A 15,887-nucleotide genomic window follows, 5' to 3' on the forward strand; every position below is an offset into this window, starting at 1 on the left:
TATAAATTATTCTTTTTGCATATCTGTCTTTATTAAGTTAAGTGCACATAAGCACAAAAATATTATAAAGGTATACATATAGAAAATAATTTATAAAAATATACATGTAAAAAAGATTATTTATAAAGATATACATACAAAAAGAAATAATTTATAAGAGTATACATGTAAGTAGTAAATTTGTAAGGATATACATACCATGTCTCCTACTCATATAATTTTCTACAACTTAGGTTGGAGTATACCACTCTAGATTTAGTTGCAGATTAAAAACATCAATTACAATTTGCTAAAAATGGTAGAAAAGGTTCATTATAATTCCATAAGACTAATATAAAAAACATGAACCCAAAATTCTTGCATTGAATGTGCAAATATCTGGAACAAGTTTCTTTAGATGTCGAAATCGATAACAAATTTATGTAAATATAATCATCATGAAGACATGCGTGTTCTTTCTTGCTTTAGTGCATCATGCTAGTTTCATTATTTTGTTTGCTTTTTATAATTTCCTAGAGACCCTTCTCTTATATGTTGAGGTGTTCACTAAGACTATTGTTGTTCTTATTGCCATTACTATTTTTAAGTTTTATCCTAAAAACATACCAATTTTGGCATGCACAAGCTATACGCCTAAATACTAACTAGTTTCTTAAAATTTATTTAATTTTGAGACATCATTTCCTTATTGGGAGGGGCTTGATAAATACACACTATGTTTCAGACAGTGTACTTCCTCTAAGTCATATGTTAAAGTATGTATGAAGGAGTGTATTTATTAAAAGAAGAGTATATTTATAAGCAAAAAAGTAAGATACATTGCCTAGTGCCCAAATGTCTTTCAATGCTATATGCTTTTATGTTATATATAGCAATGGTCATGACAAGTGAAATATATTTGTCAAATAATTAGTTTATATATCTTGTACTTTGTTTAACCTAAAGCTAACCCAACTTTTCCTTTTTCTTCTCTTCTATTCTCCTTTTCACCGCCGCCATCACCTCGTTGAGGTCGCAAGTTGTTGCTTGCTACCATTGTTTCGATCAATTCTTGAATCTGCTTTTCTCATCTATCTAAAAGCCTCTATTATCGTTGCAGCCTCTGCTACAGCTACTACTTAAGCAGGTATCTCTTTTCCCCTTCTCCAATTGTATGTCATTTGGTCCTTTTCTTCATGTTTCTTCCCCTCCTCCCCTTGTTGTTCTAGGATATCTTTGACATTTTAAGAGCTTATATACATTTGATTCCTTAAATCAATCTTGATTAGGCATGCTCGGGTGATTACTTTAATTTCTAGCCCTACTCTTGATCATGGCGATTCTTCTTGTGGTTTTTCTCATTCTAATATATCTTTCACGAGTCTCTAAATCTTTACTATCTGAAAGATATGATTTCATCCTTTAATTTTGATCCGGGAATAATATAGATGAATATCAATTTGTTTAGTGCAAGATATGTAATATTGTTCTATTTATGTTATATAAAGTAACAATAATCTTGTATATATAAATCAATAGATCAAAATATATTGATTTGGAATAGAATGAATACATAGATTAAGATCTTTTCTAGTCTTTATTTGCTTGGAGCATTTTTGGTTTTGAGGTGGTCAATTAAAGTTTACAAGTCCATTACCATTAAGATAATATTTCAAGGATTGTATATTAAGTGCGTCATTTTTTTTCTTTCCTTTGTGAAATACCACATGGAGATTATTTTTAATGATATAATTTGAAGAAAATTCATGATTTTTTGATTTTGTTTTCACTCCTTTTTTAAAAAATGAAAGGGCCCTATGAGGGTTGCCCTCTCCAAACTTCCCCTAGACCCCCAAACCTAACGTAAGATTTGTTCCCATTTCAGTTGATCCAACAACCAATTTCTTTGCCAACTTAATATGCTAGTACCTTCTTTTGTTTCCACTTCTTTGAAAGTAAGAATTTTGTTAGTAAACGATCTTAAAATTGTCAGGATTTTTTTTTTATAAAAAACATAAAGAACTAGAACAGGGGAATCAAAATCAATGTGAAGATCAGACTCGAAGACTAACAACTGCAGTAGTTGACATATCAAAATTTCTAAAAAAATTTAAAAAATAGTTAAGACAATGAATAGGTGTTGCAGAACATATTATTTACTCTTGTCAAAAAAATTTTCTGATTTGTGTAAACAAAAACAATTTGTAAAAATTTAACAAATTGGCCCTTGCTCTTCCTTTTGTGTCAACAACTTACCAAAGTATATAACTGAGAGATCAAGGGACCATCACCCAGAGTCATAAGTCATCATGAGCTTATCTTGTAGAAGAAAAACAGACTGCAGATTGCCTCCAATAAATAGCAAGGCCACCAATGATGCTCCCTTTTCCTATCATATCTTAGTATTTCCTTGATCAAAAAAATATTCTAAATAATTCCTCCTTTTTGCAGCAGAAGATGGTTCATACCACCACGAAGCCTCTTCCAACCAAACTAGTTGATGACCTAGTGGTGGAAATCCTCTCTCGAGTTCCTGCCAAGTCCTGGATGAGATTCCAATGCGTCTCCAAAGCATGGCTTGCTTTCACCTCCAATGTCTACTACCGGAAGAAACTTCCAGCCACCGTCTCCGGTCTCTTTTACACCGTCGGCACCTGGAACATCGATACAAGCTGGAGCACCGACGTCAAATATCTCAGCTTATTGGCGGACCAGACCGTCGATACGACTCTGAGTTTCTTGCCACGTCTTCAAAACCTAGACATCTTAGATAGCTGCAATGGGCTGCTCCTCTGCAAGTCATGGAATGCCAGGTCTGAGGGCTACTACTACTATGTCTGCAACCCTGCAATGCAAAAATGGATCACCCTCCCAAAGCCAGATGGAAGCTTAGATACTTTTTTCCTGGCTTTCGATCCTCAAGTCTCCCACCATTTCCATGTCCTTCACTTCGACGACGATGTGAAAAGAACCGGCATTAAGCTTGAGATCTTTTCATCTACGACAGGTGAATGGGTTCGTGGTCAAGCGCACTGGGAGGATAGCATCGGATACATGCTTTCCTGGCCTGGTGTCTTCTTTGATGGAATTGTTCATATGTTGAGTATTGAAGACTATGTCCTGGGATTCGATAACAAGGGAAACGTCTGCAGCAAAATCAAGCTGCCTGAATCTGATTCTTCTGGCAACAAATGGCTTGGCCACTCAGGTGGGTATTTAAATTTTGCCTGCAAATGGGAGAACAAAATAGAGTTTTGGATTCTGAAGGACTACTTTAATAATGAATGGGTCCTGAAGCATTCTATGGATGTGGATACCATTCCTCATAAAGCGCGTTCCAAGACAGTTGAGCTTGAGTTTTACCTCCAGGACTCTGACTACTTTGACATTGTGGCATTTCACCCGGACTTGGGTGTTGTTTTTCTGCAAGTAGGAGATGAGCTCCTTGCCTACCACTTGAACAGTGCTAGAACCGAAGAGCTTGTCAGCTTGAGGCGTGAATGGATAGCAAAATTTTATACTTACTCACCTTGCTTCTTAGATGTCTTTGGTGATGATGGCATCTAGCTGAATCAGGGTTGGTGAAGGTAGATTACATGCACTGTTCTTTATGTGTTCAGAACATTTTTAGGATTATCTTGTGTTCTTCCATGGCATAGTCTTATTGTGGACTGCATGGTATGTAGGGATCGAGTTTGCTTCCGAAGTTTTAATCGAAATTTGACAATTCTGTTAATTTATCAGAACTGGTCTAGCCGTAAAGATACTGGTATCCATTCAGGAGATATATGATCTAATGTGGTGTTTCATTTTATTTTTTACTTTATTCTAGAAAATATCTTATCTCAGGCATTAAAAGCTAATATCTTATCTCAGGCATTAAAAGCTACATTGAAGTGACTCTGTTGGCATTTTCATCGAGCACCTTCAACTCTATTTCTTGTTTTTAAAGAGCACTAGTTTACTGGATGTATCTGAACCCAGTAATTTTAAACTCGATTCGAAATTACACTCAGATTAGACTCGATCAAATAATATGAAAATCAAGCTTAATCTTAAAACTTGGCTTGAACATAGTTTCAAACAAAGTATGACTAGACCTAGGCACAATTAAGCTCGACTCAGTTGAATCCGTGTCTATGGCCAGCTGATAGTGAGGCTGGCCATAAGCATCAATTTCCAAAGGATCTGTGACTATTGTTGAAAAATGCAGAAAATGTCAACAAATATTTGCTTTTTATAGATATATAAATCTTGTTGTTTGCTAATATGCAGTTTGTTTTTTACCTACATAGATATATAAATCTTGTTGTCTGCTAATATGCAGTTGCTTTTTATCTATATAGATATATAAATCTTCTTGTCTGCTAATATGCAGTTGTTGTTGTTGTAGACCATATCTTTGTGTCCAAAAGAAATAGAAAAGAAAAAAAAGAAAACCAAAACAATTGTTCCCTTCACAATGTGCTTTAGAACAATTTAGTTTGCAGACCCTTTAATTGTTCTCTGATAAGCCGATAAATCAAAGATCAGGAACCCAACTCAAGAGCGCAAATAGCTTTTAGTCAGTGATGCTTACCACAACAACTGTTTTTAGTAGGATTCTCATTACATTATTCATGTCAAGTGATTTCTCACAAGCATTTCTTAGAATTGGATCCTCGAATGACTTTGAAAATTAGCTTTCTATAATCTAGAGTGCCTCTTCCATTCATCACAAAGTGACATACAAAAGACAAAAATATAGCTTCTTTGTTGCCTCGACTGCCCATCATTTCAAAATAACAGTCAATGAGAGGCCTAGGGTGGTACTATTTCTCTCCATGTAAGTGCTGGAGGTTACTTTTCCTTCCAACAAGATGGTTGTCCATGGTAGGCTACAGTTTGTTGGTGTTCATCCCCGTGAATGATGGATCCCAATCTAGATAGAATTAGCTGCTCTACACCGGAGTAATACATCTCTCCTAAGAACTGGAAGGAACCAAATTGTGGCCAAGTGGCCAAGGGAGACTGGCAAATCCTCAATGGATTTATGCATCCCATTCAACATTTCATTTCCTGTACTCTCATCACGATATTATATTTTCACTGCTGTCCTTAATTTCTTTAGAAATTGGATCCGAAACATTTTTCACAAGCCATGAAAAATCCTCACAATTTCAGTCTAAGGTTAGAGCTTTCACGAGAAAGTAAATCAAAAAAATCAAAAAAAAAAAAAGTTAAGGAGAAAAATTATGCATTAAATCAGGCTAAAATATACTGTTTGGTATATTTGGGTGTCGTATGGTTTCAGTCATCTAAAACTTTTTAACTATCAAAATTTAATTAAAAAGAAAAAATGTTAGATTTAATAGGAAAATAATTTAGGAAAATAAGATGGATAAGATATCATTTTATAATTAAAAATTCCAACTTCGTTAATATCTTGTAGAAAAATGTAGACATGTAAAGGAGCAAAAGTTTATTTCTACTCTTTTTAAGAATTAAGTATTATAAATACTTTAAATTTGATTATTTTGTAAAATTTCATGAAATGCAACTGTTATGTGCTTGATTCAAATAAAGATAAAAATATAAAAGAAATAGAAAAGGGTTGACTTCAAGGAAACCAACCTCCTAATATCCTCTTCAAGCAGGATCAAACTAGTCTCCCAAAGAAGAACAATTTAGATCTGAATTCTCAGCCCATTCATTCAGTCACATTAGCATAAGTAATTTTACTGCAATTACAATCTTTAACAACTCCCCGTGACTATCCATACACCATAACACATCCAATATAACAACATTACACAACTAATACAAAGAATAACTACCCAATACATCAGATTAATTCATAAATATAATCATATCTTTTAAATCTAATGTTGACTAATAAATAAGTCAATAACATTCCATCCTCCCTAAATCAACCTTGTCCTCAAGGTTGACTTTTTGGGTTTCAATGGAGGTGGCCAACCAACTTCTTTTATACTAATCTAGTGAGAGTAATCTTTCCTGCACCATAAGGATGCGCCACATATTGGGCCACCACTATAAATTTCATTGTCTCCATTTACCTCCAGAATTATTGATGAAATAAAATGGAGAAGCCTTAAATTTAGTATGATCAATCTTCCTTTTAGTACCAATTTCAAAGGTGTCCTTAAGCAATTTTTCACTAAGTCTTAGGCCTTCATCAATGTGACATAGTTCCTTCATCAAGTTCTCAAGCATTCCCTAATACCCAAATTTACTTCAATCAGTTTCTTGGCAAGTGTTTCCATATCATTCAAACCATCATGGATCTTCAATAAGGTATCCATGTTGCAGAATTGTGAGCTCTAAGATCAAATGCTATGTGCCTGATTCACATAAAAAGATAACAAAGAGAAGAAATAGAAGACAGTTCACTATGAGGGGAACCATCCTCCTAAGATCCTCTTCAAGGGAGATCAATTTTCCTAGTTCTCCAAAGGATAAACACTTCAGATCTGAATTCTCCTCGCCGTTCATTCATTCACATCAGTATAAATAATTTTACAACAATAACCACCCTTTAGTAAGTACCCACAACCACCCATGCATACTAACACATCCAAGACAAACTACATTGCACCACGAATACAGGGAATAACTACCCCATACACCAGATTACTTACTAAAAATAATCATATTGTTAAATATAATATCAAACATTAAAACCTTGAACGGAACCTTTTCAATCCTTTCATCAATATTTATAAATATAAAATTGAGGCAACAAAGTTTAAGATGGTGGTCCAATATGTGGCAGACATGATCCTTATGTTGCAAGAAAGATTAGTCTCACCAAATTGCTATAAAGACAAGGAAGTTCATTGGCTGCCTCCACTGAAGCCCAAAAGGTCAACCTTGAGGAGAAGGATAATTTAAGCGGGATGTAATGTTATGTACTTATTCATTAGACAATTGTAGATATAGAAATATAATTATTTTTTTTGGTATTACTATGACGTTCTGGGTAGTTATTCTTTGCATCGGTGGTGTAATGTAGTTATCTTGGATGTGTTATTGTGTAGGGGTACTTATGGATGGTTACTAAAAGGTAGTTATTACTGTAAAATTATTTATGCTGACATGAATGAATGAATGGGTACAACAATTCAGATCTAAAGCCTTCATCTTTTGAAGAACTAGGAGGATAAATCCCTCTCAAAGGGGATCTTAGGAAGTTGGTTCCACTTGAATTGAACCCTTTTCTAATTCTTTTTGATTTTATCTTTTTATTTGAATCAAGCACATAACATTTGGTATCAAAGTCGATTCTACAGATTGAAGAACATTATGGAAAATTTTAGATCTAATAGTGTTCTTTGGAGAACTAGGAGGATTGATTCCCTTAGAGAAGGATCTTAGAAGGGTTGGTTCCCCTTGATGTGAACCTTTTCAATCTTTTTATATTTCAACATCCTATTTCAATTAGGCACACATCAAGTATCAAAGCAGACAAATCTGCAGAGTGGGCATTTTATTGGAGATCCATAATGATTTGGATGACCTCAAATAGTTCTTTGGAAAGCGATTAAAAGCAAATCAGTAGATTCATGAATGCTTGAAGAGAATGGGGGGCCAACATCAATTTGATGAAGTCTTAAGATATAGAGAGGAGTTGCTTAAGAAGGCTTGCAAGGTTAAAAGCAAGAGGAAGATTGACTATGTCATAGTCAGGCTTCTCCAATCAATATCATCAAGATCTGTGAATACAATTGTAGGCATCAGAGTTCAAGATGGTGGTTTGCAAGTGTCTCTTTGATAATGCAAAGAAGAGATAAATCTCACCAGATTGCTACAAAGATAAGGAAGCACGTTTGCCACCCCCATTGAAGGCCAAAAATCAACTTTGAGGATAAGGTAGTAATAGGACAGGTGGAATGTAAAGATGTTGGATTAAAATATTGCTAGTTTTAGAAATTAATGCAGTGTATTACGTAGTTGTTTCTGTATTTTTGTTGCAGGGTTGTTCTTTTGGGTGCTTTATTGTGTATGGGTGGTAATAAGTTGTCACCGAAAGGTGGTTATTATTGTAAAATATAAATATTTATGTTCATTATAAAGAGTTATGGAGAATTTCATGTGGTTCTCTTAGGAGAACTAGAAGGACTAATTCCCTTGGTAGAGAATCTGAGTGTTTGTTCCCCTCAAACTGAACGTTTTCAATATCTTTTTCTTTTTCAGCATCTTATTACAATTAGGCACGCATCAGCAACTAAGGTCTAGATGATCTTGCTTGATTTCTAAAGATCCAAAACATTAATATAACAAAGTTAACTAATTAATTTTATGTATTCTTCAAATCTGTTATAATATTAAAAGACAACTCCTGAGCAGTGCATGAAGCTCTGTTTAGGGGTCATCTTTTTAAATTGGAGACCTGGGTGCTTTCAATTCAACTTAAAACTCAAAAATGTGTTTACTTTAAAAAAAATTGATTCCTAAAAGCTCCATTCATGATCTATTAGCAAGATCACAAAGGAAAAAAGAAAACATGTAAACCACAAAATTGGCTCGTAGGCTTATGTAAATCAGTTTCGGCTGAAAGTAGATAAATGCTCGTAATGCTCCGTTGAACTCGCTCAAATCATGGAACTCAAACAGTTTTGAATTTATTTTACCCTATGCTTCAATTGAGACCAAAAATCATTAAAGTTGTAACCTTGGTCCGCTACTATATTTGTCCAAAATTATCTAATTATCAAAATTGAATTACAATAGTTCATCCTACTACCATAAATTTCACCACATTTAACTGTCAACCCTCTTGATAACAATATGTTTCATGCAAACCACAACACAGCAAAATTCATTACTAATAGCAAAAGATAGCTGGTGCATGCTGACTTAGTTTACAGTTGTTCTGTAAGAAATGGGGCACATACATGCAATTCAATCCATGCAGATTTAAAAGCAGAGATCATGTCTATTGCTACGAACACATCAATTGACTAAAATCAGCCAATATGATTGCAAATAAAAGCCTAATGATGGATACAGACAAAAAAAAGAAAGAAGAACATGATAGTTAAATATTATAGAAGAAATTCCACAATGAAACCCAATGTTATCCGTAGAAGAATCTCAAGTAGATTCTCATGCAACGGAAATATATTACAGTATATAGCCTGGCATGGTAAAGGAAGAAAAGTGGACCTCATTCGATTTCAATCTGCTGAGGAGCATCTTCTTGAGCTTCCAGCTTCAGTTCCTCTTGGACGATCTCCCCATCGGCAGCAATTCCAGAGGCATCGACAGTCCTCGTGATCCATTCCTTGAGCGGATCCTCATTCAAATCAAGCCTCAAGAGACCAGCAAACATCCCACCCATGAAGGCCACCGGCTCCTGCAAGTAAATGAGAGACAATTTTGGTTATTGCCCAAACATCGCCATAATTTTACCACGAACACTATCACTATGATCCGATCTTGCTGTTATTGTTCTCCCCAATTCATTAACAAAAAAAAGGAGAATTTTTTTTAAAAAAAAACAGTAAAGGAATTTAGGGGGAAACAATTTAGAGAAATATATAAGAAAAAAGTAATGGATTTTAGGGGGAATTACCTTAAGAGCATCTTTGATGACGGGTTGGTCTTCAAAGGGATTAAAGAAAGCTTGTACTCCCGCATTAACTCTTGCTCTCCTTCCGAGACGCGTGCCTATTTTCCTCTTAGGCTTATAACTGGAAGACGAGATGACGAGCAACGGAGCGGAAAACCTCTTCTCCCACTGGACAGAAAAGATTTTCTTGATTACATGCAAGGGAAGAGAAGAGACTAAAGATGGGGAGGGAGGGAGGAGGGGGCGGAGAGAGTTGGGGAGCTCACCGTTAAGGGGGCGGCTGCGTACAGGAAGAGAGCCATCTCTTCGGCGGCACCGTCCGCTTCGGATGAATGGAGAGCACGGCGAATCGGAGCGGAGATTGGTTAGGACTCCGGGTGTCCACCGGACAAAAATCCTAAAATCCTCCGGCGAGATGAAAAGGTCTGGGTTTTTAAAGCGTCGACCTTTTTTATCCTATCGGCCAAATTAAAAATTATTAGGCTAACGGAACCGGAAGGGTATCCGGTTCCCTTTCAAACTCTGTTATGTGCCACAGGCACGGTGTACATATATCCAAAGAGGATCAGTAATGGAGTTGAGTTCCAATGGATAATTTAGGGGCGGCAAAAAATAATCTGACCCACCAATTCGATCTGTGTTTGAACCGTCTTAAATAGATTTGGATTTAGCCTAAACCGATTCGGATCGTAAAAAGATTTATCCGTTTAACCTATTTATTAATTAGGTTGGATACGGATTTTACATGTTTGACCCATTTAATCTATATAACCCGTTTAATTGTTGGGCTGTTAGAAGATAAAGGCCATAACCCACAAAGGCCTAAGGCCAGCCCAACTCCCCGCCGCATGGCTCGCATCGCGCTAAGAAGTGAAGCCCAACTCCCTTCGGCCCGATTTCAAATTTTCACCCCGAGGTATCCCTAGGGTTTGTCTAAAGCGTCGCCGAGCTCTCTTCCCGTCTTCCCTCAGTGTCCCTCTCGGCCTCTCCCCTCTCCTCTCCTCTGCCTCCACCCTCTCCTTCCCCTTGCCAACTACTTCCTCCTCCCCGTCGACGGTGACCGCGGCTACATCACGCCCCCCTAATCCTGTTTCTTTTTACCCTATGATAACAAAATAAAAAAAAAAAGAAGAAGAGGAAGAGTTAGAAGATCTCATATATTCTCTCTCCCTGGGATTTCTTTGGCTCCTGTCGCCTTTCCTCTCCCTCTTCTGTTCGAAGTCTTCCATGCATGCGAGCTATTTAGGGTTCGGGTTCGATCTCATCTACAGGAGGTTGGATCCTCTGATCTACCACATCTATTTAGGGTTCGGATGGTTGATAAAGCTTTGGCTTTTTGTCATCTTAAGCTCATTTATTTGGGATGCTTCTGCTCCAGCATGAAGTTTAGCTCATTTACTTGGTGATCCAGGGGATTGTTAGGAAGGTGGTGGAGGATTCTCATTTAGTTTATTGGGGAGAATAGATCTCATCTACCGTGAGGGGATCTGCAGTTGTAAGTGCTTTTGTTGCTTCTGCTCTTTTCTTCTTCTTCTTCGTTTTTGTAATTTTTTTTCCCGTTTTTGTCTGGAGATATGGAAGGATCTAATGATGTACCGGTCATCTAGGATTTAATGATATACCTTGTGTTTTCATTTCTCATTGAAGTTGATTCATATTTTCTTTTGTAATATAGAAGACGAACAGATTTGTGTTTGTGATCCATTATAGATTAAAATAAAGGTTGGTTCACCCCCCCAATAAATAATGGATTGGAAAGGAGATCTGCTCTTCATCTTCTTCACAGCCCATCAAAAATCATTTCTTTGATATTGGGAAACGAAGATATCAAGTTTAAGTATCAGCAAAAACTTTCTAACAAAAAGCTTTCTTCTTGAAAATATCAACCATTTTTCTTGAATCTGTACCATGGTATTCTCTCTGGTGAAACAGGATGTGGTTTATGTTTTCCAGTTATTTCTTTGAAATTTTTTGGGATTGTTTTTCTTCTATTTATTCTCTCTTTTGTTTTTTTTTTGAACACAGAATCTTGTACTTTATGTTTGACGAGATTTTCATTGTTGTTCTCTGGAGCTAATTGATTTCTGTTTCTGAGATTTTATTCCGTGGAGTCAGTGTTGATTGCATGAATACATCCAATGTTTTTTCTGGTGGTGTCTTTGATGTTCTTTGTCTTATCTGGTTCTATTGTCACTGTTCTTGGATGGAGCAGATTCACGGTTGCTTGATTTCAGATTCACTACAGCAGCTAAAATCAGTTAGCAGAAACCATATTAGGGTTACATCAATTTTCACGCTGCTGTACTTTTTCAATTTACATAGATATTTTAGGATTTATAGTCTTATCTTTGTTTAAGAAAAACACTAAGATGTTACTGTCTCTTGATTATATATATGTCTAGTTTCTTTGTGTATTATAGTGCTATTTCAAATGATTGAAGCTCTAATTTTGTGAAAATATTACAATTTTTTGGTGTAATTTTTAATTTATTTATGTGGCATCATTATTTGGTGTATTATACTGTATAACATTTCTGAATATGCTTGTGTACCTTGTTTTCTTAAAACATTATAAATTCAACCATGATCAAGAAGCTTGAAATGAATCATGATCATGGACTTGGACTATCTACTTTGTTATCTTTAGTTGTTGTAGAGTCACCGTTATCCATCGTGTTTAGTTTGAACTGATGACATTGAATGATTTGTTTCTTTGCTCCTATGCAGGGACATCGATTGACCAAGGAACTGCATACGTCCTTATGCTAGTGGCCTTAGTCCTCACTTATCTCATCCACCCCTTGGATGCTTCATCACCCTACAAGCTCTTCTAAGCCCATTCATGGACTGAATTGATGGATTTGTTAGGGAAGGGAGCGGGCATGTTTGGATTGGTTGTTCATTTTGTTTGAATCTGTTGTGGTTTGGGATTTGAACCTCTGGTTGTGCAAGTTGGTTGTTGAAGAATATAGGCTCTTCCAGAAGATATGGAGCAATATTTTAAAGGACCAATGCAAGCTTTTGATTCTGCTACCGTTTACAGTGTGCAGTGACCTTAATGTGTTTCTTATGATTGATGCATGGCATATTTAAAAGAAATCTGTATACTTTAGAATAGAAGCTCCTGCTGACTTGGGTTGTAATGATAGTTGTTCAGTTTTCTGCTGTCTATAATATTAAGTTCCCCTGCAGTATTTGCTTTTATAATCTAGTGATTCCAACATTTGCATGCTTTCGCTTGTCAGGATATTGCTTTCGCTGTGGATGATTGAAGTTGTTAGCTTATAGAATTATTCCACTACTGGTTCTTTTCTGCTGGCATAATCTGGCTAGAACCTTCTTTACGGCAGATCCTTGTTGCGCCTCTTTTGCATTTTGTCTTTGATTACTTAATAAATTCCTTTTGTCTAGGTGTTTGGATGTCTTTATGAAGTATGTATAAACCCAAAAACTGTTGCAAAAATTGTTTTAAAATAGTCATATAGGAGTAATTGAATGGGCAGCTTACCTGATTTTTATTCATTTATGTCTATATGAAATGGCAGCATTAATGGATGACTATTCGATTTAGAAAATAGATTAAACGGATTAAACAGGTCGGATCAGGTTGGATCAGATTACCTGTTTATTAGAAGGGTTGGGTTCAGGTTATGATTTCTGACATGTTTAATAAACAGGTCGGATTCAGATTTATAATTTTCTAATCCGATTCGTTTATATCTAACCTGACCCGATTGCCACCTCTTGGAAATGTCCTTCAAGCTTACGTTCTTGTATAGTTAGCTATATATGCTGCCACTTACTTCATAATATTATTGGCCTCTCGATATACGTAACTGTTATGGGGGAATTGAGCCGCCATGCCCCACGTGATCGGCACGCGTATCCAGGAAAGCTACAGCTGCCCTATGATCCAGCACTCCGACCCCGAGTCGGACCTCCTCGGCTCCGCAGCCCGACCCCGGGTCGGCTGCCCTATGATCCAGCACTCCGACCCCGAGTCGGACCTCCTCGGCTCCGCAGCCCGACCCCGGGTCGGCTGCCCTATGATCCAGCATTCCGACCCCGAGTCGGAGATCTTTTGATAACGACAGGCTATTCTCCAGAGGCACGCCGCGGCCTCCTGCTCCACTACTCCCTGCAACGGCTGTACCCGATGCTGCCCACGATCTCCTGTATCAACCGTACAAAGCGGAGCTCCACTACGCCCTGCCATGACCGTACCCAGCGCTGCTCCACGACGCCCCGTAACGGCCATGTCAGTGGCCATTCTATCGTGCCCCACGACGACAAACCCCCCTGAGAGACCTCCCAGCCAGGTATATATGCGGCTGGGGGGAGAAGGGGGGGGGGTAAGCAATACCTCCCAGAGCACTCTCTCCGACTTGTGATTATCATCTCTCCTCCTCCAATCTCCTCTGACTTGACCGTCGGAGGGCCATCACCACCCTGGTGGTGGTGCAAGGCTTGTTTGCAGGTTCCTTGGCGGAAGGTGGAGCGCAACCAGCACCAACCAAGACAACTCAGGCGGAACCCCGTTCACACCGTCGTGTCAATCGTTCTCGGTTTGGACCACCAGCAACAGTTGGCGCTAGAGGAAGGGCCGAATCTCAGAACGATCGTAATGGCACGGCGAGGTGGTCGCGGAGCTTCCAATGCTTCCGGTCGCGGAGCCTCTCGCGCCTCTGGTCGGGAGGCTGCTGCGTCCCCAACACACTCTCAGCAGCATTCCACCGCTTCTCCTCCCATTCAGACGGTCGAACCTGCTCAGTTCGACCAGCTAGCCCAGCAGGTTCGCACCCTCACGGAGGCAGTGCAGAATCTGCAGGGTGTGATCTCTCGGGTGCCGCAGCGGGCTCAGGAGCCGCTGCTCCCCGAGCACTCGCCTCTTCCTCACAACCCGCGCTCCTTCCTCTCCCATGGAGAGGAGCGCCGGCGCGGGGAGGATTCTCGAGTGCGGTCCATTCTGCCAGGACCTTCTCATCGGAGCTGCGCGGGGTACGAGAGGCGGACCCGGGCGCGTTCTCAGACACCCCAGTCCTCGAGGGGCCCGCACTCCAGTCGGTCCCCCTCGCGCCGCTCCTTGTCTCCCACCCACCGGTCGCGCTCCCTGGACCGGCGGGTGGACGATCTCCACAGACAGCTCCAGGTCCTGAAGGGCCACTCCAAAGATCCCTTCGCCGACTTGGAAATCTCCTCCCAGCCGGCGCTTGCCTCAAGGATCCTGCGAACCCTAAACCCGCCGGGGTTCAAAATGCCGGCGATCGAACCCTACGACGGGGCGGCGGACCCACGGGACCACGTGGAGAGTTTCAGGACTCTTATGCTCCTCCATGGAGCATCGGATCCTCTCCTCTGCAAGGCCTTCCCGGCGACCCTCCGCGGCCCGGCAAGGGCGTGGTTCGCCGGCCTGGAGGCTAATTCCATCCAGTCCTTCCACCAGTTCACCCGTCTCTTCATCAGCCATTTCGCCGTCAGTAGCCGGCGAAGACTGGTCTCCGACTCCCTCTTCGATGTCCGGCAGAACGAGGGAGAGAGCCTGCGGGATTATCTCACCCGCTTCAACAAGGCAACACTGGAGGTCCGGAATTTGAGCCAGGAGGTGGCTCTCTCAGCCCTGAAGCGAGGCTTCCGGAAGGGCAGACTTACCTTCTCCCTGGACAAACGCCTGCCGCGGAGCTTCCCGGAGCTGTTGTCTCGGGCAAACCAGTATGCAGACGCCGAGGAGGCAGCCTCCCACCGGAACAAGGAGGCCGCCGAGGCCCCTCTAAAGCCCGGGAAGAAAAGGCGAAAAGAGGCACCCCAGAGGAGGAGCCCGACGCCTCAACGCCGGCGCAGAAGCCCGTCACCAGCAAGGAACCACGGCGCCACACGCCCTCGTTCTCCGCACCGACGCTTCAACCGGTACACCCCACTCCTGGCCCCCCGGGCCCAGATCCTCATGGAGGTCAAGGGGCGGGAGGACCTCCCGGTCCCGAGGCAGATGAAGAAGATCCCTGGGAGGAAGCCTTCTCGGGCGTACTGTGAGTACCACCGAGACCACGGCCACGATACCGAAGACTGCTTCCAGCTTCGGGACGAGATCGAGGCTCTCATTTGCCAAGGGCGTCTCGGTCGATATGTAAACGACCGACGTCCCCCCGCAGACCCGCGTCCAGCCGACCCGGCCCCTCAGGAGCCTCGGGAGCAGAATCGACCCGTTGCGGGAGTGATCCACACCATCACTGGGGGCTGCTCTCGGCCCGTGAGGAACGCAGGGGGCTCGGCGGAAGTATCAGGAGTGGCCGTCGCGAAGAGGCAGCGGGTCGGAAATGTAATCACTTTTTGTGATGAA

General features: G+C 40.3%; 3 protein-coding genes across 8 annotated transcripts in view; 2 read left to right on the forward strand and 1 right to left on the reverse strand.

Moving 5' to 3' along the window:
* The first annotated feature begins 1,021 nt into the window (after positions 1–1,021).
* LOC103724004 (F-box protein At5g49610-like) lies at positions 1,022–3,546 on the forward strand. The gene is made up of 2 exons (XM_008815120.6): positions 1,022–1,126; positions 2,431–3,546. The coding sequence occupies exon 2, from the start codon at positions 2,437–2,439 to the stop codon at positions 3,544–3,546; it is 1,110 nt and encodes a 369-aa protein (XP_008813342.4). The 5' UTR covers positions 1,022–1,126; positions 2,431–2,436.
* Positions 3,547–9,001: 5,455 nt separating this feature from the next.
* On the reverse strand, positions 9,002–9,990 carry LOC103724003 (UPF0426 protein At1g28150, chloroplastic). The gene is made up of 3 exons (XM_008815119.5): positions 9,820–9,990; positions 9,557–9,721; positions 9,002–9,337 (listed from the first exon to the last, which is right to left on the reverse strand). Exons 1-3 carry the CDS (start codon positions 9,853–9,855, stop codon positions 9,149–9,151), a joined length of 390 nt encoding a protein of 129 aa, XP_008813341.1. The 5' UTR covers positions 9,856–9,990; the 3' UTR covers positions 9,002–9,148.
* A 457-nt stretch (positions 9,991–10,447) lies between these two features.
* The window catches only part of LOC103724001 (putative sulfate transporter 4.2), a 33,994-nt gene continuing 28,554 nt past the window's right edge, over positions 10,448–15,887 (forward strand). For 5 of the 6 annotated variants that reach the window (XR_016399751.1, XR_016399752.1, XR_016399753.1 and 2 more), the window contains exons 1-2: positions 10,448–10,827; positions 10,965–11,048. The gene's annotated coding sequence lies outside the window, so the exon portion shown is untranslated. Of the gene's footprint in view, positions 10,828–10,931; positions 11,049–15,887 lie in introns of all 6 variants that reach the window. The other variant, XR_016399754.1, reaches the window with a different exon arrangement.

This window comes from Phoenix dactylifera, chromosome 3 (assembly GCF_051530095.1).
Source record: "Phoenix dactylifera cultivar Ajwa chromosome 3, Ajwa_hap1_PhDact_Kaust_v1.1, whole genome shotgun sequence".
NCBI lineage: Eukaryota > Viridiplantae > Streptophyta > Magnoliopsida > Arecales > Arecaceae > Phoenix > Phoenix dactylifera.

Excerpts from the sequence above, each read along its gene's own strand:
- LOC103724003 (XM_008815119.5), bottom strand. The coding sequence starts at position 9,855 with ATGGCTCTCTTCCTGTACGCAGCCGCCCCCTTAACG. Across the intron at positions 9,722-9,819 it reads ACGCAGCCGCCCCCTTAACG|TGGGAGAAGAGGTTTTCCGC; the intron begins GTGAGCTCCCCA and ends TTTTCTGTCCAG. Across the intron at positions 9,338-9,556 it reads TCATCAAAGATGCTCTTAAG|GAGCCGGTGGCCTTCATGGG; the intron begins GTAATTCCCCCT and ends ATTTACTTGCAG.
- LOC103724004 (XM_008815120.6), top strand. The coding sequence starts at position 2,437 with ATGGTTCATACCACCACGAAGCCTCTTCCAACCAAACTAGTTGATGAC.